The 27,461-nt window shown below is 33.3% G+C and overlaps 1 protein-coding gene across 3 annotated transcripts in view; it reads left to right on the forward strand.

Moving 5' to 3' along the window:
• LOC145268701 (trafficking protein particle complex subunit 8-like) overlaps nucleotides 1-27,461 on the forward strand; it is a 194,679-nt gene that overhangs the window by 55,143 nt on the left and 112,075 nt on the right. The window contains exon 4 of one of the 3 annotated variants that reach the window (XM_080124236.1): nucleotides 107-148. The exons of the other annotated variants lie outside the window; for them this stretch is intronic. Within the exon in view, the coding sequence (XP_079980362.1) occupies nucleotides 107-148 (42 nt within the window). The remainder of the gene's footprint in view (nucleotides 1-106; nucleotides 149-27,461) is intronic. 3 annotated transcript variants of the gene reach the window in all.

Here is a 27,461-nt window from a genome sequence, read left to right on the forward strand (position 1 = left end):
TTTCTTTTAAAAAAAATGTCCAGAACCATGTGTCATTATGTGGTAATTTTATGTTAACCCGCGTAACCTGTGATTTACCTTCCTAATAAACACCGTCCCTTTTCAGCCTAAACCACAGAAAGCTACTTTTCGGTACTTCATAACCTGGGTAAGTGGCAAGAGTCCTCCCCCCAACACCCCCAAAATGATGCTTCATAACTGCTTCTTCTTCTCTTACTCCTACTCCTCATCATACCCATTGCATGTTTGTTTCCATGGATACCACTTTCAAAGCACTTTGTTTCATGTCTCCCAAGCACAGGATTCTGGGATTGATATTTTATATTTTTATTTTATTTTTTTGGTTAAAATTTTTTTATTTAGTTTATTTTTTATATTTTTGGTTAATTTTTTTTTTTTTTTTAATAATTATTTTAAACGCAGAAAAACTTAATATATTAATAAAAAATATATATTTGGGACCATGTTCAAATTTCTGCTACATTAAAAAAATAAATAAATAAATAAAATAATAAATAAAAAATATTTATGATGTACGTATCCATGACAGAAGGGAAATATTGTGCACCAAAAATCACATAAATTAACCAACTAGTTTTATTTTCATTAAGAGAATCATTTTTAAGAAAAATGTTTTTATGCCTGCTCCCTCCCCATGTTAAGAATGGCTTTTTAAAATCTCTCTTCAGATTGTTTTCAAAATGATGTTGCAAGATCGTCTTTTGTAGTTTAATAAAAAAAAATTTGATTTTTTTTTTTTTTTTTTTTTTTTTTTAAATAAAAAAAATTACTTGAATTTTTGGTGATTTTTGGTGAATGATATTTTCTTTCCATCTCGGGTATGTACATCATAGATTCTTATTGTTTATTTTATTTTATTTTTTTAATGTAGGGAAAGTTTTAGACAAACATATATTTTTTAAACTATCATTTAAACATTTTCTTTTCTTTTTTTTTTAAATATAAATCAGGATTATAAATTAATCAAAAAAGAAAAGTGTTACCAAGGAAACTGTATTTACTGTATTCATTTTAATCATTAATTTATATTTCTTTATTCATTTGGAATTTAATGAAAACCTCAAAACCAAATAATTTCTGTTCTTCGCTGTTATTGTAACGAAATTCAAAAAACTGAAATATTGAATTTTAAATGAAACCAATGGTATCAACTGAACTGTCATGTCACAGTAATGAAAATATCCCAAAATTACGAAAAACGATGAGGTAGAAAATTATTAATGAAAACAGATTTTAAAGACAATTAGCGAAAATTGAATTTTGCTAAACTGGCCAATGATTGTTACTTTTCAGAAAAAAAATTTTGTCACGATTCAAACTTTCCATTTTCTTTTTATTTTTTGTTTGTTTTTTAGCAAAACTCAATTTTCGCTAATTGTCTTCGAAAACTATTTTTATTAATGATTGTTTTTCTACTTTATCGTTTTTCGTAATTTTTGGATATGTTCATTACTGTGACACGACAATTAAGTAGCTACCATCGGTGTCACTTGAAATTCCGTATTTCAATTTTCGAATTTCGCTACAATAACGAAGAAGAACCATCTCTTATATATATATATATGGCAGATGAAACACTTCAGGAAACTTATACTGTACGAATTCTATATGCGTTTCTAATATCTTATGTTTATAAGAAAGTTTGTACCTCCTATCAGTGATGGGACGATTCCAATATTTTTCCTGATTTTAAATATTTCAATTCCAATTCTTTTCAAATTTCTAAGTATAGTTTTATTGGGGGAGGGGGGCTTCGAAGTACTGCAAAATCCATGAAATATTTGCATATATTTTCCCGAACGTACAAATACACTTGCGGAGATAATATATAGATTTTTAGTTTTACTAATAATGAAAAATCAGTAAATATTTATCATTTCATCATTAATATGAGCCACAGAAAATTAAGTTTTAAACATAAACATTTCATCATTAATATGAGCCACAGAAAATTAAGTTTTAAACAAACATTTCATCATTAATATGAGCCACAGAAAATTAAGTTTTAAACATAAACATTTCATCATTAATATGAGCGACAGAAAATTAAATTTTAAACATAAACATTTCATCATTAATATGAGCCACAGAAAATTAAGTTTTAAACATAAACAAGCAGAAGCAGTAAAAAGAATTTTTTTTTTGCATTGGAAATTACAAATTTTTCCAATACCAATTTCGCTACTCCAAAAAGTTCTGATTTTTTTTTTTTTTAATTGTAATTAATTGTCCTAACACTACGTTCTATCAAGCGTAGCATGATTAATTCATCTTCCTGGCTCATTTCATTGGCACTAAGTTTTTCAAATTCGCAATATCTTGCTCTTCCTTTCGGTTTACTGACATTTCATTGCCCGACATTTAATCACCCTACTAAATCACGGGCACATTTTTTTTTATTACATTAAATTTTTAGCCCCTTTTACAATTTTGGGGTTATTTTTTTACGAGAGATTAAAATCTATAGGGTAAAAGTGCCCCCCCCCCTGCCAATTGTGAAAGGTTAGGAGAGGCTATCTGTTCACTTAAAGTAAATATTAGCCACTTTTTTAAAAACTTTTCTAACAACTAAACAAACATAACATTTATTTTAATTAATTTATTTTTCATTAAAAAATGTAAACAAACTTCTGCAAATAGTTTGTTGCATAAACGACTATGAAGATGAGGACAATAGTTTGCAAATCATCTTGAAGGATTAAAAAAAAAAAATAGACAAATATATGTTGAAAAAAATAATACCCTTCAAGCAATTTTGGAAATCCTCAGTGCCCACGTAATGAAATATAAACGTGATTAAATGTCTAGTGATTAATAGTCCGTGATGAAAGGACCATACACACTTTCTTTCAATCTGTGTACAAATTGTACGATAGACTCATTGGGGTGCTGTCTTGTTTCCAGGAACTTTGTCCTTTCAGCAATGGATAACCTTCTTTGGTCTGATATTCCTTTTTATTATCTTGCCAATTTCTTTGAAGGTCAGTGCTTCCAAATTTTTTGGATCTGCCATCGCTGAAACTTTCTGGATTGCTTGCACCCAGCTGGTGCGAAGGACATGTCAGTAATTTCATTTTGCTCTCCTTTACTTTATTTATCTTTGAGTTCCTACTAGCAGTATATATATATATATATATATATATATACTAGCAGTTCAGCCCAGCTTTGCTCGGACCCTATGTACTGTTCATAACTTTATGTGTGTATATATATATATATATATATATATATATATATATATATATATTAAAAAGTTTGACTCGTGTCCAGGTAACCTACATCTTAAATTTCAAGTGTTTAGACCCAAAATTGGTGGAGGCGTTTAATAGTCTGCAAAGGTCAACTCTTTCAACTTTGACCTCTAGGCAGCAAAATTTCTGCCCAAAAACAGATTAAAAAGCTTGCATGTTTGAATACCCTTTATGTAAAATTTCAAAAATTTTCTGAATAGTTTGCTAGAGACCGCAATGGTCAAATCTCTTGAACTTTGACCCCTTGGTAGCCAAATTTTCGACCAAAAACTGATCAAAAAGCTTGCCCTATGTCTGAATACACATTATGTAAAATTTCAAATGTTTAGACCAAAAATTGGCTGAGAGGTAAAATTTTTTAAAACTTTGACCCCAATTTTGACCCCCATAACATTTGTTTTGGGCTCAAATCAAGTTAAAAAGTTTGATCCATGTCCAAGGACCCTACATTTAAAATTTCAAGTGTTTACACCCAAAATTGGCAGGGGAGTTTGGTAGAGTTTTCAAAGGTCAAATTTCTGGTTGAAAACCGATTAGAAAGATTTTTCCAAATCTCAGTACCCCGATGTCAAATCTTAAGTCTGTAGACTGAAAATTTACAGAGTAGTTTGGTAGAGAAACGTATACACACACACAGAAACACAGAAAATTTATCTTTTATAACAGATAGATAATATGGTCAGTGCTCAAAGCATGTTTCTAAATAGTTTGGATTGGCCCATGTGTTACTGCATCGTATTGGTGATGCCATTGTTGCTTTGCTGTAATCTTGAAACATGATATAAGATTATCACATCACTTACTATGTTGATTATAGCAATAATAGCAATATTTTCCTTCTTTCATAGAGCTCTTTCGGTGGCTCTGTAGGTAAACACATCAGATTGATGTTAAAAGTAACTTTAGTTTGGTGTTCCAATCTTGCAACCAGTAGTGCAGTTATATATAACCACACTGATGAGTTTTGATGAAGATGAAATGTGTCTGTTATTATATATATTATAAAACTAATTAATATAAATCTTACTTTTATATTTAAAACAATATAACTATTTCTGGTGTATGTGTGTTTCTCGTGTCAAGTAACTTTGATAATTACACATTTGTTATTTAATTTTGAATGAATATTGAAAACAAATATGAAATAATTCTAAATAAAAAGAAATTTTAATTGCAAAATTAAATCCATCAGACTTCATTTTGATTTCTACAAACAAGTCAGCCATGTTAATTTTTATAGTTGGAAAAAAGAACAAGCGAATTACTTTGTGACCCTTTGAAGTTTGAAAGGAATTTGGATCCATTCAAACTAGTAATGAGATAATTCTAATAAAATTCCAGATTCTGTTGTAACTTTTTTTTTAAATATTAAAATATAAGAACCGTTTTTGGAATTGGGAATTAGGTACAAATTTTTCTGATTCTGATACCCCAAAAAGTTTTTTTTTTTTTTTTCAGAATTCCGATTAATCGTCCAACACTAATTTAAACTGTCAAATCAAAAATCATTTAAACTGGCTTTAAAACTCTTAACAAATTCTCATGTATTAAGATAGAAATTATTCACTTCCGGTCGTTTTATAGAGATTAAAACATTATCATAACAATTCATTATAGTTTGATAAAAATTTGTTTCAATTAATTCAGTGACGGAACGATAACAAAAAATTAAAATCTCAAAATCCTATGTCATCCAGTCACCTTTTTGCTCCCTTTGCATAAATTAACTTCAACTTAATATAGCTCACATTACCCAACCTTATGCCTAGCAGGTGATTTCCAAAATTCGTAAAAATCTGTTAATTTGGAGATTACCCCATGTAGACATATATATATAATATTCATAAACAACTAAATATAGCTATCTTATATATGCACATAAACAACTACACATAGCTCTATTTTTATATATGTTCATAAACAACACGTAATTATCTTTTATATATATATGTGCATAAACACGTAGCTATCTTTTATTTATTTATATATATATATATGCATAAACAACACATAGCTATCTTTTATATATATGTGCATAAACAACACGTAGCTATCTTTTATATATGTGCATAAACAACACGTAGCTATCTTTTATATATGTGCATAAACCACACGTAGCTATCTTTTATATATATATATATATATGCATAAACAACACGTAGCTATCTTTTATATATATGTGTATAAACAACACGTAGCTATCTTTTATATATATATATATATATATATGCATAAACCACACGTAGCTATCTTTTATATATATATATATATATGCATAAACCACACGTAGCTATCTTTTATATATATGTGCATAAACCACACGTAGCTATCTTTTATATATATGTGCATAAACCACACGTAGCTATCTTTTCTATATATATATGCATAAACAACACGTAGCTATCTTTTATATATATGTGCATAAACCACACGTAGCTATCTTTTATATATATATATATGTGCATAAACCACACGTAGCTATCTTTTATATATATATATATATATATATATGCATAAACCACACGTAGCTATCTTTTATATATATATATATATATGCATAAACCACATGTAGCTATCTTTTATATATATATATATATGCATAAACCACACTTAGCTATCTTTTATATATATGTGCATAAACAACACGTAGCTATCTTTTCTATATATATATGCATAAACAACACGTAGCTATCTTTTATATATATGTGCATAAACCACACGTAGCTATCTTTTATATATATATATATATGTGTGCATAAACCACACGTAGCTATCTTATATATATATATATATATATATATGCATAAACCACACGTAGCTATCTTTTATATATATATATATATGCATAAACCACATGTAGCTATCTTTTATATATATATATATGCATAAACCACACGTAGCTATCTTTTATATATATATATGCATAAACCACACTTAGCTATCTTTTATATATATGTGCATAAACCACACGTAGCTATCTTTTATATATATATATATGCATAAACCACATGTAGCTATCTTTTATATATATGTGTATAAACAACACGTAGCTATCTTTTATATATATATATATATATATATATATATATATATATATATAAACAAAACGTAGCTATCTTTTATATATATATATATATATATATGCATAAACCACACGTAGCTATCTTTTATATATATATATATGCATAAACCACACGTAGCTATCTTTTATATATATGTGCATAAACCACACGTAGCTATCTTTTCTATATATATATGCATAAACAACACGTAGCTATCTTTGATATATATATATATATATATATATATATATGCATAAACAACACGTAGCTATCTTTTATATATATATGCATAAACAACACGTAGCTATATTTATATATATATATATATGCATAAACAACACGTAGCTATATTTATATATATATATATGCATAAACCACACGTAGCTATATTTATATATATATATATATATATATATATATGCATAAACAACACGTAGCTATATTTATATATATATATGCATAAACCACATGTAGCTATCTTTTATATATATATATGCATAAACCACATGTAGCTATCTTTTATATATATATATGCATAAACCACACGTAGCTATCTTTTATATATATATATATATATATGCATAAACCACACGTAGCTATCTTTTTATATATGTGCATAAACAACACGTATATAAAAGATAGCTATGTATTTTTTTTTTCTTTTCTCTCCTTGGCTATAATTCAATGTTTGAAGACCTAAATTAGACAAAAGAGGGTAAGTAATGGGTGGAGTAGAAAAAAAATCTCCATCGAGTTCTACCCCACCCATTATTTGCCTCCTTTTGTCTAATTTGTGTTTTTAAACATTGACTGGTGCTACCAGATCAGGCTGTCCGAAGATACTGGCACCCTGACTTAAAATGCACCAATCGTTGATGCTTTTTGTTTTTCTACTTTCTTTTGCAAAACTTAATTATGTTTTGTGAAACCAACTTCCTCTTTCTCTTCCCATCTCCTGATTGGTTTCCTTACCAAACATTAATACTGTAACGCTTTTTCCTCTGTCATTGCAAAACTCATTCATGTTCTGCAGGGCAGGGAACAAAAACGATAAAATCCACTATAAAACAACCAAACCAAACACTACAAACTAGCGATTGAAGATACAAAGAGTTTGAAGAATAAAAACCTTCTACAAAATAACTGGATGCAACATGAATACTATTTCCAAAATAACTGGATTCGGCATTAAATAGTCAGAAAAGGATTAATATGCCGTAAAACAAAACAATCAAACCAAACTCTACAAATAAATATTTAAAAATAAAAAGAACTTGAAGCATAATCGATACCTCCATTCAGTCTTGAAAGACAAGGATACCCTTGGAGGGGCAGCTGCACATGTAATTGTGAGGCAAGGGTCGCGTAATCTCTAACCACACCTCTCCTGAATGGACACTGTTTGGGTCGAGTGGCAAGGAGAATTCCAGGGCGACCGGAAACAATGCCGGGTTAAGTGGAGAGCACATGCAGCACTTGGAAGTCCTAAATGGTCGCTCATTTAATACTGACCAGGCTCAACATTGCTTAACTTTGGTGATCTAGCGGGGACCGGTGTATCAACGTGATTAAAGCATAAAAACTATTTCACAAAATAACTGGATTTGGCATTAAATGACCTGGAAAAGGGTTGATATGCCATAAAACAAAACAATCAAACCTTAAACATTGAATTAGAACTAAGGAGAAGGAAAAAAAAATCAGTATATTTTTGTTTTTTTTTCTTAATTAAATATTTTTTCTTTAATATTTTATATGGTTAAACTATGAAAAAAGAAAAAAATAGAAGCAAATCCTCAACAATTAATAATGGCACTGCACCCAGTGTTGTTCAAATGTTTTATAAAATATGTACCCAAAAAAAAACTTATATATATATATATATATATATATATATATATATTATAATTACTGTTTTATCTGCTTACTTACACGTGTTTCGGCTACCGCATCGTATCAACGATCCTATAACTTTATCAGACTTTACAAAAACCGTTTACGTTTCTGTAAAGTCTGAAGTTACTGGATCATTGATACAATTTGATAACCGAAACATATGTAACTAAGCAGATAAAACGGCAATAAAAAAATATTTGCTCTGCAATAGTATTGAGCACTCTCTTCAAGTTTTACTAATTACCATTTCTTATATATATATATATATATATATATATATATATATATAAAATAAAGTTTGATATTAAATTGAGTTTATAATAATAGTAGTAATAAAAAAAATATATTTATGGCAAATGAATTATGCAGAAATCTTTGTGCTTCATTTCCGAAGGAAATCATCAGACTAAATGCATGGATTTACATTCTAAGATCCCTTTTATAGTCGAGCAATGTCCACTCCAACCAATTAGAATCCATTTTCACCACACTCTATTAGTTTCCATCAACCAATGAATTTTCTCTGTGTGTGTTTAAAAAAAAAAAAAAAAAGTTTTTGGCACTTTTCACTTTTAATTGGGTAAAAAAAAAAAAAAATGGCCCTGCTACAATCATTGGCCAGTTGTGTTGACCATGTGATCCCTTTGTTGACTATCGCCTTGTCTTATGTTATTTTTAATTTACTTCACTCATATTATAATATGCTTTACCTTGTCCAGGCCTGATGACTGGTACTATGAAACATTTTTAAATAATCGCCTAAAAATAAACAAGTTTATGGCAATATAGTGAATAACTAGTTTTGTAAATCAAAGAATATGATAGTTGTCTCCCTTTTACTTTTATGTATAAGTTTATAAATGTGCAAACAGATAAAAAATTTTAAATTAAAATTATTTTATTGTATCCTTGGGCACCACTGGATAGATACAGCTAGTATATATTTTCTTTTTCTTTCTTCCTTTTTCTTTTTTTTTTTTTTAATTATAAGTTTTCTTTATTTCAAGTTTTTTACGTGTCTGAATTTTTGAGATGAGGATTGGTTATACATATTATTTGGATTCATCGGGTACTGTTCTCATCTTTATGTAACCTCCGACCTTTTTCAGGTGTGTCTTGTCGAACTCGGAAATTTGGACAGAATTTATTTACTTCACGGAGGTAGCGTGCTTTTGTTCCATCATATATAGTAATAATTAGTAATAAATGGTGATATTTACAACTAGAAATAAAAATGGTTTTAAGGATCCTAAAATTCGTACTAGAATTGCCCGCAAGGACTCGTGACGCAGTGGTTAAAGAAAAATCAGTTGTAAAGTAATATTCTCCTGAAGGTTGAAGGTTCAATCCTCAGTGTGAGCAACCGAAAAAATACAATTGCGAATTACTTAGGACTTCTATTCAGTCATGGTTGACGGAACAAGAGCACGCTACCCTTGTGAAGTAAATAAAGGGTTCCGCTCGAAATTCCGTCCAAATTCCAGAGTTCGACAGAAACATTCCCGATTTTAACAAGATACACCTGAAGATTAAGAGGTTACATCGACTGAAACGTAAAAATCATACTCAAGATGAGAACAGTAGTCCGATGAATGATATGTTCATGTTTTTAATTTGGGAATAAACAAATAAAATATCTTTTTAAAAATGTACTTTAGTACAGAAGGAATTATTTATCTTTATAAGCAGTTGGTAAATTTTAATGTTTGTATCATCAATAAACTCACTTGACATGTTTTTTTTTTCTTTTTTATTTTTGTTTGTTTTTTTTATTCATTTTTTTTTTTTTTTAATTCATTAAATTCTTTTATTTCCATTTTTTTGTTGTTTTTTTTTTTTGTTTTTTTTTACCTGCTGGAAATAAATCCTTTTTATGCCTGTTGGAGACTTTAATTATTAATGGATCTGTAACTTTTCTCCATTTCTCCTCAACCCTGTCCCGGTCTGTAAGGATTTATCTACAAAAATACTTAACGCTGGAGCTGTGGAGTTGGAATCTTAGAATCCGAGCAAAATTATTGCTTTAAATTTCAGGAGTTGGGGTTTGTTAAAATTGGCTTACATCACTTTAAAAAAAAATTATACACAATGAAAAATGCCCACAATCTTTTGAAAAAAAAAATCTTTTTCTGGGGTATTTTTCATTGCATAACTTTTTCTTGATGATTTTTTTTTTTTTTTTTTATTGAATTGTTCAAATTCAGTTTTTTTCAAGAAAAAATTGATATATTTTTCAAAGTTGAATTCTCAGAACTTTGAAAACTACCGTCTTCTTAGAATTAAAACGTAAATTTTATCCAGAATATAACTTTTTTTTTTTTTTTTTTTTTTTTTTAAACTTTTGTTCGATCAAACAAAGCATATTCCCACTTGAACGTAAGGGGTTGCTAATTGGGATCATATCTACTGGGAACTATGTAAAGAGATGAGCAAGATGACTGTTCACGTTACATTTAAACTTCTGCATGTCAGTACAGTTAGGGAATCGAGGCAAGAAGCTGATAAAGTAGATTTTCTATCATCTAGGGACCTCGACAGTGAAGGTCTTATGGTGTTAAATGGTAATAAAATGAAAGGAACACAGGACTTTTAGAAACAAACATGTATTCACATATATTACAGATAAGGCGGGTTGAGCAATACCATTCCTCAACTGTTGGAATATTGCACACGACCGCCTTGGCCGCATATCAATATCTGACTGCCGTGCACCGGTACTCGTTACCGGAAGTGACGTCACGAGATAGTCCATTAATCCCATGGAGGGGCGTCTCCAACACCCCCTCCCAAGCTTTTTGTTCGTAAAAGCTGTCAGTACCCCTTCCTTTTAGGGTTTACCATCAATGGCTCTGTAAACTTTCTGTTATGCAACGACCGCTGTAGTTCAGGTGTTGGTTGAGGAGGTTCAAGATCAAAAGTTTCGAAGACAGTGTCTATCGGCTCATCTTCCAATGGTGGACTGTCGTTCGTTTCAACTAATCGACATCTTAGTTGGTTCTGGTGACGTTTGTGGGTATATGTTGGTCCTTGGACGATATATACTATATCACCGACTCTCTTCGACAGAATGATGTGTTGTTTTTATAACTTTTGAAAAACACTCTTTTCACCTGACATGAAACGTTTACTGGGTACACAAGTGGTCGCTAGTGGCCTTGACTGTTTGTGTAAGAGTTTGTCAAAACCGGATCTCACTTTCCGTGCAAACATCGTTTCTGCACCAGAGGAAGCGATGTCTTGAGATAGTCCATTAATCCCATGGAGGGGCGTCTTCAATAGAAGGGTCGGGATTTTGCTGCTGGACAGGTTTGTTAAAAGCATGTACATCAAGGGGGGATACAAGTGCTAGGAGTCCATCATAGCACATTTCGTTAAAGTACTTGTAAAACAGGCACAGGGATGCAACATTGTGGTGATGGGACAGAGGTTGGAGCTTGGTTGACAGTACAAGACCTATTAGATTGGAAGCTCTTTTTTTTTAGGGGGGGGGGGCTGTATAATAGGAAGAGACTAGTGGTGGTGGTGGGTGCAACATTACAGATGCCTCTATAAACACGCAATGGTCCTTATCCATGAAATTCTTTATTTGGCCAATCAAATGTGCTGTTCTGACTTCCTTACTCCTCCAACTACTCTCACCATCCCTCACAGACTTCCTGCTTTCTTTGAATCTCTTATGCCACTCAAAAACAGATGGTCCAAAAGCAGTCTGAAGCATTTCATACGTTCGTCGCATTTTTTAAAACAGAATTTAATTGCATATCGTTCTTCTAAAGTGTCCTCACGTCCAGATTGCATTTTTGAAATTCACTAGCTGTGACAATCAGGCTTTAGTAGAGTGTATTCCAATTCATGCTATAGCTGTTCATTTGAACCAGAAATCATAAAAATCGGTCAGTCATCTCATAAGATGTATAGCGATAACATACTGAATTTTCAAGAGTCTACAACAATTTTAAATGCGTGTACAAAAAAGTCTGGAAACTTATTGAAGCCATCTTGTATCATTTTTTTTCTTCATCTCTTCTAAATACTAATCCAGTCTAATAACACATAACCAGTAAGATTAATGGATACATCTACATAGATCTATATACAACTGTAAATTTTAGGACAATCTTTTGGATCATTGGGATAATTTGTACGACTATTTTCATTTTGGATGTTTATCTCGCAATGTTTCGTTCAAATTTAATCTCCGACCATCTTTAGATGCATCTTGTCAAACTGCGGAGTCTGCGCAGAGTTACGAACCAAACCCTTTATTTGATTAACCAGGTTAGATTGTTCTTGTTCCATCAGCCATGACCAGGTAGAAGTCTTAAGTTATTCTTAATTATAAAGGAAATTTATCAATAGGCAAAACAGTGCAAAGGTATAACGAATATACACAGACTGAAGGTGTATATATAAATCTGACACACTTTTTACACAGTGATCACCACTTATCAAGGCCCGGAAGCCACTCAGGGATAAGGGTTATTGCAAGTACATTACGTTAGTGTGGAGATTTGATGAAGTGTTTACTTAAGGGGGCGGTTCATTAGGAATTTGTTAAAATTGGACTTGAAGACATCCAAGTTGTAGTCCGGTGGGAAGCAGGCAGACGGAACAGAGTTCCACAGGCGTGCAGTTCTTGCGAGAATTCATTCATATTTTGATTATTCGGACTTGTGTTCTAATCTTGGGTGTAGTTTGTACAACGTTTCGGTTGATGTAACCTCCAACGGAGCAGTGTTAGGTTCAGAGAAATAGAGAAAGAGTAAGTATGAAAGCGATGGGAGGAGTTGGTGAAAAGGTGGGAGGAGGATAGGGATTTTTTCTTTTTTTTTTTTCTTCATGGAAATCGCTCCAGATAAGGTATAAAGCCACTTAATGTAAGGAACTAAAAAAATAAAAAATAAATAAATAAAAATTAGTTATGGCAAAAACTTGTCAAGATCAAAATGTAATATCTGTTCTTCAGATGCTACACTTCAATTTCTTATTCTCTCTCAGTAGAGGAGAAATCCTTCATGACTGAGACGGTTTAAATTTTTGTTTCTTTTCTCCACGTTAAAAAAAAAAAAAAAACGGCCCTGGTGTCTAACTCTGTCCCGTGGGGAGGCATTGTAAATAGGAACAATTAGTGTTAGATGTAATAAATTCTGAAGCAGAAAACAGCAGTTCTTCCTCCTTTGTCAAAAACATGGCTCATGTAATAAGGACTAAAGGACAACTTTAAGAGTATGATTGAGTGTGTCTGAACGTGGTTGAGATTAGTAGATCCTGATAGAGCGGATAGAAGCAGTGCTAGTATCTGCAAGGAAGAATAAATCGGAGACTGCAGCAAAAATTTACTTTTTATTCATTTATTTTATTTTTCTTTTTTTTACATAGGCATCACCGCATTATCAAGGCCAAGAGGCCACTCAAGGATAAGGGTTAAAGAGTGTACAGTAGAAATTGGACAATATAGTAATCATTAGTAATGAAAATTTAGTAAATTTGATAACTTATATGGAGCGGCTCATCAAGAACTTATTTACGTTAGACTTGAACACAACCATATTGTAGTCAGCCGGAAAGCAGGAAAACGGAAGACAATTCCACAGGCGTGCAGTTCTAAGAAAGAAGTTTTGTTCATGGAATCTACGTTTAGGTTTAGGCACAGATAAAGAGTGGGGGGAATTATTGATAGTGTTTACAGCTAGACGAGTGTTTCTTGTGAAAGTTTGGCGAGGGGGGACCATAGATTGAAGCTCAGTCGAACACTTTCCATGAAAATAACGATACATCAGAGACAAACTCGCAACATCTCTTCTGTGAGATAGAGGTTGCAAGGAGGAGAAAAGGACATCTCCTATGAGGCTACGAAGTCTATTTTGAACTCTATCAATTTATTTATTTACTAGCAGTTCAGACCAGTTTTGTTCAGGCCCTATGTACTGTTAATAACTTTGTGTGCATATATATATATATATATATATATATAATTTAAAGGAGATTAGAATAATAGTCTAAAGAGCTAAGTGTATTTTAATGTAACAGTGAAATTACTAGTTTAATTAAAATACAGGAAATGCTTGTTGTAATTTAGATATATAATAAGCTCGATAGTTAAATGTCCTAGAGCTAATTCAATATTAAGTAAAGTGATTTTCAATTTAAAAATTAAAAAAAAAAAAATAAATTTTTAAATTTAAAAATCAAATTTTAATTAAATTAAAAATCAGTTTCATAAGAAGGAACAACAACAAAGTCAATTATCTGTACGATCGTTTCGGAAATCCGTGCTTTTTATTTGTGGTATACATGAAGTTATGTAGAACAATTATATATAGTTTTTTTGGTAAGCACGGTCTCCTCATCAGCAAATTTAGGAGGATTTTTATTGAATTTAAAAGACACCATAAATAAACCTAGCATTAAAAGTAAGGCAGATGAATCTTTTAGTTTTTCTTTTTTTGAAATCAGGAACTGTGTTTAAAGTAGTCATTAATAATTGACTTTGTTGTTGTTCCTTCTTATGAAACTGATTTTTAATTTAATTAAAATTTGATTTTTAAATTTAAAAAAATTTTTTTAATTTTTAAATTGAAAATCACTTTACTTAATATATATATATATATATATATATATATATATATATATATATATATATATATCTTTAAAAGTTTGACTCCTGTCCAGGTAACATACATTTAAAATTTCAAGTGTTTAAACCCAAAATTGGCGGAGGAGTTTGGTAAAGTCTGCAAAGGTCAACTTTTTCAACTTTGACCTCTTGACAGCTAAATTTTCTCCCAAAAATTGATTAAAAAGCTTGTTGCATGTCTGAATACCCTTTATGTAAAATTTCAAACGTTTAGACCCAAAATTGGCTGAATAGTTTGCTAGAGACTGCAAAGGTCAAATATTTTGGGCTTTAACCCTCTCGGCAGCCAATGTCTGAATACACTTTATTTAAAATTTTAGATGTTTAGCCCAAAAATTGACGGATTAATTTGGTAGAGACCACAGGTTAAATTTATTTCAAATTGACCCCAATTTTGACCTCTTAACATTTATTGTTTTGGGCTCAAATCAAATTAAAAAGTTTGATCCATGTCCAACTAACTTACATCTAAAATTTCAAGTGTTTAGACCCAAAATTGGCAAAGGAGTTTGATAGAGTTGTTAACAGTCAAATCGTTGAACTTTGACCCCCTTGACAGCCAAATTTCTGGCCGAAAACCGATTAAAAAGATTTTCCCAAATCTCAACACCCCCTTATGTTAAATCTCGAGTCTGTTGACTGAAAATTGACAGAGTAGTTTGGTAGGGAAATGTACACACACACACACACACACACACAATTTCACTTTTATAGATAGATTTATTTTTAACGAAAAGCTGGTTCCATATCTACATCATCCTCATCTGCTATTTTGCTGAAATTTGCTGTTTTTCACGTGCACGCCAGTATCATGGCTGATTTACTTTAAAACTGCCAAACATACTTTTGCCATAAGTTTGAGTGACGTCACTAGGACGTTAACTTCAAATTATTGTAATGATAGACAGCCACACGAAGTAAGGGTTAGATTATTATTTTTTTAATTTTTTTCAATCATAAAACTTTGCCTGTCTCCTTTGCTCTCAACTTAGAACGAAGTAAACATTGATGTTAGCTTTCTTTCCCTTTGCAAAAGTCAATCATGTTCTACAAAGTTAAACATAACAACAATTTTCCTCTACAAAACAACCAAACACCCTGAATAAATATTTGAAGCTATAAAGAACTTGAAGCATAAAAACTTTGGCACTTCTGCATGTCAGTGACATATTAGCAACGGAGACGAGTTATCGACCCCTGTTTTTAGAAAGAGAACTGACGTCCAGCGGCCATTATGTGAACCTCAAATATAAGCAAGTGTTTATGATAACGAAAAAAATATATAACAAAATAGATAACACAAAAACATGAAAATAGAAACATTTATCGTATAAAAAAATGTATCAAAATATAATTTGAATGTATTAATATAATTTTTTTTTTTTTTTTTTTTTCAAGGAGCGATTCATAAGTGAAAATCTATAAATATAAAAGCGAAAATGTATGTGTGTATGTATGTATGTGTGTATGTATGTGTGTGTATGTATGTATGTGTGTGTGTATGTATGTATGTGTATGTATGTGTGTGTGTATGTATGTGTGTGTGTATGTATGTATGTATATGTATGTATGTATGTGTATGTATGTGTGTATGTATGTATGTATGTACGTGTGTTCGCTTTTTCTGTGTGTCTACAAAAGACTTCTTTCAGAGAAGCGGTCGGTCGCTTCACAACTTTTTAAAACTTTTTATATCACATAAAAATCGTAATATCTCACAGTTAACAACGAAGCTCACCTTTCTATTTAATTTGGTCGATTTCGGGAAGATAAATATTCAATATTTTTCGCTCGCTGCATGTGGGTTAGTCTTTTTCCTATAACATCTTCGGGGGGGAAAAAAAAAGGCGTTCAGCAGTAAATGAATACTATCCCGCAGTCAAAATTTGACCTCATTTAAAACGGGCACCTGCTAAATCCAAGTAATTAAATAAATTCAAACGTGTTTCCGTTAGCATCTCGCGGTGGGTTAACATCGCACATTTTTTTTTTTTTTTTTTCACTTTAATTTACAACTTTGCCTCAAGGGTTCGGGTTCGATCCTCATGCTTAATTTTCTGCCTTTTTTTTTTTTTTTTTTAATCCCCCCCCCCAAACACCCAGGCAACGCCGGGTACCCCTTGCTAGTAAAATAAATTTGATAAAAACCCGAAACATTTATAGTTTGTTTTTAGAATTACTTGTTTGTTTTTTTTCCCTTTGTTTTTTTTTTTTTTACGCTAAAATTTAGCAAAATATCATTTTAGTTCGCACACACTTTTAGAAAAGGAAGCGTTATCGACACCTGTTCTTTAGCTGACAAGTAACATCTGTCGACAGTTCTTGAAACTAAAATACACACATTTGCCTCATGTCACTGACATGCAGTAGTGCCAAAAAATTTTCCAAGATTACCGAGTTCGACCTTAAATGACCCAAAAAGGGTTGATATGTCATAAAACACAGCAACAAAAGCAAAAATCCATAGATAAATATTTGAAGCTTAAAGATCTTACGGCATAAAACTTTTTTTTTTTTTTTTTTTTTAAATTACTGGATTTGGAAAGTTTGATATTAAATGATGCCTTTTCTTCTCTGTGTGAAACTAAACTTTGCCATTTCTTCTTTGTCCAATTCCAAACTTTGCCATTTCTTCTCTGTCTGATGCCAAGCTCTGCCATTTCTTTGTCTGATTGCCAAGCTCTGCCATTTCTTCTCTGTCTGATTGCCAAGCTCTGCCATTTCTTCTCTGTCTGATTGCCAAACTCTGCTACTTCCTCTCTGTCCGACGCCAAACTGTGCCACTTCCTCTCTGTCCGACGCCAAACTGTGCCACTTCCTCTCTGTCTGACGCCAAACTGTGCCACTTCCTCTCTGTCCGACGCCAAACTGTGCCACTTCCTCTCTGTCTGACGCCAAACTGTGCCACTTCCTCTCTGTCTGACGCCAAACTGTGCCACTTCCTCTCTGTCCGACGCCAAACTGTGCCACTTCCTCTCTGTCCGACGCCAAACTGTGCCACTTCCTCTCTGTCTGAGGCCAAACTGTGCCACTTCCTCTCTGTCTGAGGCCAAACTGTGCCATTTCCTCTCTGTCCGACGCCAAACTGTGCCACTTCCTCTCTGTCCGACGCCAAACTGTGCCACTTCCTCTCTGTCCGACGCCAAACTGTGCCACTTCCTCTCTGTCCGACGCCAAACTGTGCCACTTCCTCTCTGTCCGACGCCAAACTGTGCCACTTCCTCTCTGTCCGACGCCAAACTGTGCCACTTCCTCTCTGTCCGACGCCAAACTGTGCCACTTCCTCTCTGTCCGACGCCAAACTGTGCCACTTCCTCTCTGTCCGACGCCAAACTGTGCCACTTCCTCTCTGTCCGACGCCAAACTGTGCCACTTCCTCTCTGTCCGACGCCAAACTGTGCCACTTCCTCTCTGTCCGACGCCAAACTGTGCCACTTCCTCTCTGTCCGACGCCAAACTGTGCCATTTCAGACTTATACACTGCCTGTCAATGCTTAATTTAGAATGGTGGGTTTATGCACATTTTAATCATAATACTATTTTCTCATGCATTACCTCCTCCTGCTTTGCGTGAGAGATGGTGCAGTACATGTTGGCTAGTCACATACACAGATATGACAGAATAGAATGGACATTAAGATATTTTTCCTGAGATTAATATATGCTTATTTATATTTACAGATAAGAATAGCGCTGAAGTAGCTTAAAGTATCTCATATAAATGACATCTAACAACATTGAAGCATGCCACGAACCAAAGACGGGTTAGATCTATCCTTAATTTCTGCGAGGACAAATCGTGAGTCAACATGGAAGCGATCATAGTCAATGCAGATTAGCAGGAAATCTTTCAATACTCCTTTCTACTGTTAATAGTGATCATACATAAGAGAGGATAAAGAGTGCACAAACCCCCATCCAAGCCCCCCACCCCCACCGGCCCCCTGAAAGAACCTTGCATCTTGTGAAAAGAAATGCTGAAGAGAATCCTTGGTGCAAAGCCTCAGGCCTCAGACATTGCAACAAAAGTTGGTATCAGTCCCAGAACAGCTGTCGGGTAACTTCACAAGCTGGGCTACTATGGTAAAGCTAAGATAAGGAAACCTCTTTATCCTGCAAATATCAAGCAAAGAAAAGATTGGTCTCGTGAGATGGTGGAGAGACCTACGGCTTTTTGGACCAATGTCATTTTCTTTGAGTTTGATGATGCAATATTTCCCGACAGTGGAAGGGTATGTGTATGGATGCTCCCTCAGCAAGAGGTTGACTTGAAACAACTGTAGTCAACGCTGAAATATAGGGGTTTCTTGGCTATAGTAAGGGATGCAATTTGGACTGATGGTTGTTGAGACTTGGTGGAGTGTGAAAGAAACATCAATTCTGCTAAATGTTTCAATATTACATGAAGAACTCCTACCAATATTCTCAAGTGGTAAAATGAACCAAGTTAACTCCCCATTTATGGAAGGTGGAGCTCCTTGTCACTCTGCTAGGGTGACCTAACATTGGTGGAGCAAAAATGGGATTAATAAAGTTCCATGAGTAAGTCAGCCTCCAGATATGAACCCAATCGAAAACCTTTGGGGCGTATTAGATCGAGAACCTTTGCAAAAAGAAAAGGAAGCCAGAACTTTTAGCATTATTGCATCAGACATGGCAAGAAATTCTTCAAGATGATATTCGTCAACTGATCAATGCCATGCCTAGAATGGTCCTAGCATTAAAAACAGCAAAGGGAATGTCAACCAAGTATTAGTAATGAAATTTGTGACCATTTATTTATTTTTTTTTTTTTTTGTATTTTTTTCTATTTATGGAAGATGAGGGCTCCTTGTCACTCTGCTAGGGCAACACAACATTGGTTAAGCCAAAATGGGATTAATAAACTTTCATGTCAAAGTCAGTCCCTGGATATGAACCTAATTGAAAACCTTTGAGGCATATTAGACCGGAACCTTCGCAAAAAGAGAAAGAAGGCATCTTCTAAGCCTGAACTTTTAGCATTATTGCGTCAGACATGGTAAGAAATTCCTCAAGATGATATTCTTCAACTGATCAATGCCATGCCTACAAGAGTTGTAACAGTAAGAAGAACGTCAACCAAGTATTAGTAATTAAATTTGTGACCGTTTATTTTTGATTTTTTTTATATATAAATTCTATGTTTATTGAAATAAACTGTCTCTATGGGTGTCTATTCTTTTCTGTCATGTCTGTGTGTATCAGCAACAAAACATTGCCTAAGTGACAATAGTGTTGATGATTATTAACACGGGTACAAAATATTTAAAAAACAAAATTTTTTTTAAAGTAAAAGATGGTTAGACACTTTTTTAAAGTAAAATTTAATTGAGAAATTTTGGAAAACTTTGAAGTGTCGAATATAATGATTCGATCATTTTTGTTTATTGCTTTTTTTTTTTTTTTTTTTTTTTTTTTTTTTGTAAGTCCTGTATTTCACTGATACATAGCCTCATCAGGGTCGAAAGTCCGGTTCGTGAATTTCTTTAATTTTTTTTATTATAAAAGATACAAGTTTTTTTTTAGCAATCTTCTTATTTCTATTTGTATTATTTGGACTACTGTTCTCGTCTTGAGTGTTATTCTCACAACATTTCGACTCGTGTAACCTCCGACTTTCTTCAAGTGTATCTTGTTGAACTCAAGAATCTCAAATGGAACACTTTACTTAATCCATGGCAGTAACATGTTCTCCGTATACATTCGCAAGTGTGACAAAGATTCAGAGTTCTCTTCAAGATCCACCTGAAAAAGGTGTGAGGTTACCTTGGCCGAAATGTTGTGAAGTATGTGTGGTCCTCTGTGAGGGCACAGTGAACGAGGCATAAAAAAAATGCCAAAGTTTGCCCCTCTCCCCCCATTTAGCCTCAAAAGTCCACAGGGGACGTCAAATCATGGTGAAAATGAACAAACGGTGCAGTTTTAGGCCTTAACATATGTAAATTTGAGTTCTGCACCATGAAAAAAAGAAATGACTGAGTTCATCATTTACCCTTACCTTCCCCTCTCTCATTTAGCCCCAAAAGTCCCTAAGGCCTTGACATATTTAAATTTGAGTTCATCACCATGCAAAACTGCTAAATAGACATACACAGAAAATTTTGGACGAATATGGTAAAATAGTCCCCAAAATGGAGCGTTTTTATTAGCCCTAAAAGAGCCCCTGGGGCACACCCAAAAGTTATCACGAGGTATAGACAAAAAAAAATTTATATAGAAATCAGTTAGTTACAACTTTTCAGAAAGTTTTATAAAAATCCGAGGCATTTTTTAATAAGCACAAAAGTGTCAATTTTAACCATTTTAACCCAAGAGGCACCCCTACGGGGCCAACTGGAGGTTTCCCGGAAAATCCATTCTGTTACTTTTATACTCATATCCTGTTTAATGCTTGTGCAAAATTTCAAAAAATTTCAAGGCGTAGTTATTGAGAAAAGTGCGAACGGACGAGGGTGAATTTACAGGTCCACCCTTCTTTTGTCGGGGGACCGATAACATTTAAGATGGGAGCAACTAATACACTCAGAACATTATGCTTAAAAGATCAGGCACATGTAATATTTTTTTGTATTTTAAAAAAAGAACCTGAAGTCCTACCTAACTAATATTCCTGGTGAACCAAGAGCAAAAGAGATCTAGACAATCGCACTTAAGGAAACAGCGAGGATACTATAAAGAGCTCTCGGTTGGTTTCAGTAAAATGCAGGGAAATGTTAAAAAAAGGAAAGCTTGATTACCCATAAAAAAAAAAGGAATACACTTAAAAACGCCCCTGGAAAGAGGATATTTTATGAACAGAAAGAAATTATTCTAAAAACAAACAAAAAAGGATTTAATTTGAACTCCAAATATTGGACGTCTAGTAAGTGAATCTCTCTATCTGTATCCTTTCGAAAACTGTTACTCTATAAGGACTTTTCCTTATAAGCCCTGGTGCTACCAGATCAGGCTGTCTGAAGATATTGGCTTCCTGAGACGAAAATGCACCTAACATTGATGCTTTTTGTTTTTCTACTTCCTTTTGCAAAAACTTTGTTCTCATCCATCCAGCGCGGCCGTAGCTGAGATTAAACTCACTACAAGAGTTTGTAGTGTAATTCAAATCTTGTCAGTAGCTGAATACTTGATGCTTTGCCAAGGGTATTTTTATCGTGCTGCCATCACTAGACAGGGTGCCTACCATGGCTTAAGAGAGTCCCATCTACCCTCGAGAGGATAGACCATGCCAGTTTCTCAACTTGGTATTTTACCCCGCGAAACCAAAAACAATAACAACCCACCTTCTTCCCATTTCCCCTTTCTCTTTCTACCTCCCCCCCCCCACTTCCTAACTGGTTTCCTCACTTAAAATGTACAAAACATTAATACTGTAACCCTTTTCCCTTTCCCATTGCAAAACTCATTCATGTTCTGCAGGGCAGTGAACAAAAACGTTAAAATCCAACAATAACCAAACGAAACACTGAAAACTAGTAATTAAAGATACAAAGAACTTGAAGAATATAAACTTTCTATAAAATAACTGGATGCAACGTGAATACTATTTCCAAAATAACTGGATCTGGCCTGAAAAGGGTTGATATGCTGTAAATTAAAACCACCAAATCAAACCGAAAGGCATACTAAAATAACAAGGAAATTATCGAGTCGCAGAAATTAGGAACTCAGAATTTTGGGAAAACATTGGACAATCACACATTTCCCGACTATCCAACTGTCACATATTCGCTGCAGCCGGTTTTCCAAAATTTGTTTGTCTAGTCTATTTAATTGTTAACATCTTCTCTTGTTGCCGATGCAAGTGTCCAAGGGTGGTGTGTGTGTATTTTGAAAAGTCACCGACACTCAAACTCTAAACCTGATTCCTAGGAAACGAAAAAGTGACATATGCAAATTAAGATGCTGCCGAATTTGAACATATAAAAAGCCAGCATTTCTCTCATTGGCGAGGAGATTTTTTTTTTTTTTTTTTTTTTTTTACTTTGAGTCGATTGAATGTATGGTTAATTCGCGTGTCGGTGGGAAGAAAGAAAGATGGATTTTCTACGAACCTTGAAACGGGGAAGAGAAAAAGGTTTTTATGTGTGCGTGTACCAGAAACGTTGAAAGCTAAAGAAGAAAAAAACTTTCCTTTTTTTTTTTTTTTTTTTTTTTTTTTTTTTGCATAAATAGGATTTAGCAGTTTAAAAGAAAACTTTAATTTCAACATTTCAGATATATAAACACTGACAGTGAGTAAAACACAACACGACTGATCTATAAAAAAATATATTGTTTTTATTTCACACCAAGAAATCGGCTTTTGATTATAAGTTATTACTGGTATTTTTACATTTCTGAGGGCATGTGAGGGAGATGTGTGATTGGTCGGATATTGGACGTTGAAGAAATATAACAGCCTCACTTTTCTCTGACCGACTTCCCGCTTCTTCTTTGTGGCAATTCATTTATATAAACATTCCTTTCCTATTGAAATGTTTAATATTTCCTATTGTCTATTGTTTCAAATCCTTTGACTGATATCCTCTCACATATTTCGGGGTCAAATTATGCATTCCATTAGACAATGGTGGAAAATCCCGCATTCCTCACATGAAATCCATCTGCATTTGTGCAACCGATCAAATGTCTCTTCCTAGGTCACCTGCCAATATCCAACACAACAATCATGAGGTCACTTGCATGACACCTGAAAAGGGGTCACCTTTTCACCTGATGGTTGACCTCCAACTCCATCTTAGACTGGCTCTGTCGGTGGGGCATTAGAATATGCCGACTGCCCCCCTGCAGAGGGTAAAAGTCCCTCAATGGGGGTCCTGGATATGACCTTAAACTATATCCAGTGGTGAGGCCCCAGCTTGTGGGCTTTGGGGAGTGTGGAGCCACCTTTTAATTACCATTGCTCTCAGGTCCACTCTGACCCGGAGTGGTAGTACCTGTTAGGGTCCCATTGTGGGTTAAATGGAAACCGACCTGAAAACAACAAATATATTCTATTAAAAAAATTTTCTTCAAAATCTTTGGATTCGGCATTAAATAACCCAAAAAGGGTTGATATGCCGTAAAACAACCAACCAACCAACGATCTTAGACTCCCCACAAACTCCTTATTTCTTTTTAGCATAATTTCATTTTGGCATAAAAGATACAAGTATTTGGCGGTCTCCTTCTTGTTCTTATATATTAACAGAGGAGTACTAAAAGCCATACTTATAAAAATATACTTATGCTTGCAAATATTCAACATATCACAAATTTCTGATGCGTGGAGACAACAAATAAAAAAAATTTAAAAAAAAAAAAAATTACTACAAAGATGAGTAGGAAGGATTGCATGGCGTAGGACTTGTCTGAGCAAAATTGGATCGATGGATAAATGAAGATCGTCATTTCGGTGATTAAACCAAAAAGGCACAGAAAGGGTGTTGTCACTTAGATTAGTAGGTCTGAAAACGGTGAGGAAAGAGGCCATTTTCTGAATCCGTCCTTCTATATCAGTGAATGACTTGACTAAATTCCACGGACAAAGCTTTTTTCTTAAAACTGCATGCCTGTGGAACTCTGTTCCGTTTTCCTGCTTTCCAACTGATTATGATATGGTTGTCTTCAAGTCCAATGTGAACAAATTCTTTGAGTCATCCACTTAAGTGATCCAATTTACCAAATTTTCACTACTAACGATATACATGTTCCCCTGGACACTGTACATGTATTAACCTTCATCCTCGAGTGGCCTCCGGGCCTTGATAAGTGGTTACTCCTTTGTTAAAAAAAATAATTTTTTTTTTTTTTTTTTTTTTTTTCAAATCACATGCAGTTTATGCATGAGAAAGAATGACCACAACATTAGTAAAAAAATATATATTAGAGCATAACAAAATTCCCCTTTTTCTTTTTTTTACTGTGACTAAACCGGAAGTAGGGAGAGGTAAGAGATTAGGCAAGTATGTTGCCATTGAGAAAGGAAGGGGGGGGGGGATGAAGCTTTTTTTTCTGACTGTTCACTTTTGTATCTGCAGTCAATTTGCTAAATCCCCCAATGAATGACCACCATCTCGTTACATGGTCGATACATTAAGAAAAAGTGACGATCCCCACACCCCACACCCCACCCCCACAATACAAAAAACTATTAGGGTGGAGTGAAAAAAAAATCTTTTTACACGACTGTAAAAAACCTCCAAAAAATGAAAAAAATAAATTAATATACCCACAATATTTCTCTTTGTCTATCCATTCCGCTTTTTCTTAGAAACTACTGGGTCGATGTATTTGTAATTTTGTATGGGCTGTTATTATAAGGTGCAATGATCTAAGTATTATTTCATCTGTTTGATACACAGTTAGGGATTAATAGGGATTAGTCACCACAATACCATATTTACTCTTTTTGAAAACTATTGGACTGATCTGGCTGAAATTTTGTATGAACTGTATGATAAGGAGCAGTGAATTAAGTATTATGGTATCTGTTTGATGCACGGTTAGGATTAGTATTTAAATTCCACTCTTTCTTGAAAACTACTGGGCTGATCTAGCTGAAATTTTGTATGGATATTTGTTATAAGATGCAACAAACTAGGTTTCATGGTATCTGTTCAATACAAGAATTAGTATATAATGCAAAATTGAGCACAAATTTAGCCATATTCAACCATCAATTTGGCACAAAATATATATATATATATATATATATATATATATATGAGCAAACAGTTAATAAAATATGTTAAAAAACACTTTGAAATGAGTTAAAAACATATTTAATCTGAAAAGGAAACACTAGATAAATGGATAGTCCTTAATCCGCGGAGTTTCGAAGAAATACTCTCCTTCTCATCAGAGGGTAGGAATTAGCAAAATGCGGGATCGGATTTTGCATGCAGAAGTATTTGATGAAACAACAAGGAAGTCAAAGATCTTACTTGAAAACAAAATAAGTTAAGCAGAGGGAATATGGTAAAGGAAAAGGTGATTACACATGAATGGATAGTCTGGTGGAAGATAAAAAAATCCAGTGACGGTAAAATCCAAATGTAAAACTTCAAGAAAGTTAAAAGAATTTCCATTTGTACAAGTAAAATCCAAAGACATCCCGTAATTCGAAGAAGATGGTCCATAATAATCCGAAGGCAGAAATCCATGGAATAATTCACAAACATGTGTACAAGGAAAAAAATAATATTAATAAAAGAAAAATAAGATGTGCTTTTCACTCTACTTCCGAGACATAACTATAAATAAAAAAGATCTAGGAAGAAAAAGGAGAGAGAAAAAAAAATTATAAAGTTAAATATAAAATAAAGGGAAACAAAAGTCAAAACGACCCAGACAGGAAATGTTAAAGGCGCGAAAATATATATATAGGGCAAAATAATATAGGTCAACTGAAATGTACAGGTTATCACTTAAAAAAAAAATGTCAGCAAGAGTTATTAAACGACACTAAAAGGAAAATATAAATAAATATATAATAAATAAATAGAAAATAAAGAATAAATAAAAAAATAAAATATAATAAAAAATAAAATATAATATATAAAATAAAATAACAAAAGAATAAAGATATAATATAAAAATTATTTAAGGGGAGAAGATGGCCGGTATCTGCAATTAAAAAAAAAAGGCCTTTCTTGGACATACACAAAACTCGCGCACCCGTTTTGCGATATATATATATATATATATATATATATTGTATGTCCAAGAAAGGCTTTTTTCGCCAGGATTTCTCTGGGGTAACTATCGCTTAGAACTTCTTATATACTGTGTAGATCATAATATGTACGAATTGCGAACGCGCGTCATGGCTAGATTTATTTACTGCGACTTTTACAAAATTATTGCTATTTCGGCTTCTTACGTGTTGGTTGGACTTTTTCAAGCAAAACTGATGTGAAACTTAAGAGCAGTCCTCGGCTTACGGGAACTGGTTTTCCCCAACACGTTGGAGAAACAAAACCAGATAAAGTTAGGTAAAAAACAAACCCAAAAGAACTACCCCGCAGTTAAAATTAAGTGTGGAATTTAGTTTCCTTTAACTTAATTAAACCCGTTGCGCACCTGCCACTTGAGTGTTTATAAACGTTAAATTGAAATTGTTTTTAGTTACTTTGCTTTCGTGGGCGAGCGGTAAGTTATCAAGTTTTTCGCCTCAGCATTCCAGGTTCGATCCTACCTACCTACCTACCAAAACTTTTATTTTTTTTCTGAGATTTTAAACAAGTTTTTTTTTCTATTTTACTTTTTCTTTTTACCTCCTGTTCGCTGTTTTTTTGTTTGTTTTTCCGATTTTTTAAAAGTTTAACATAGGGTTTGGATCTACCCCTCCCCCTCCCAACACACATACTTCCAAACACCCGGGCAACCCCGGGTACCCCCGCTAGTCATATATCTCTATATATATATATAAAAGGCAACTGCGGTGCGTGCATTTTTGTATGTCTCGAAAAGGCTTTTTTTGCCGACGGTCCCGGGATCGTTACTATCGTTTAGAAGTGTTTATATATCCCCTAGATAATATCTAGGATTTGCGAACGTGGGTCGCGTCTAGATTTATTTACAGCGACTTTT

This window comes from Euprymna scolopes, chromosome 44 (genome assembly GCF_053919585.1).
Source record: "Euprymna scolopes isolate OS-2025 chromosome 44, ASM5391958v1, whole genome shotgun sequence".
NCBI classification, from domain to species: Eukaryota; Metazoa; Mollusca; class Cephalopoda; order Sepiida; family Sepiolidae; genus Euprymna; species Euprymna scolopes.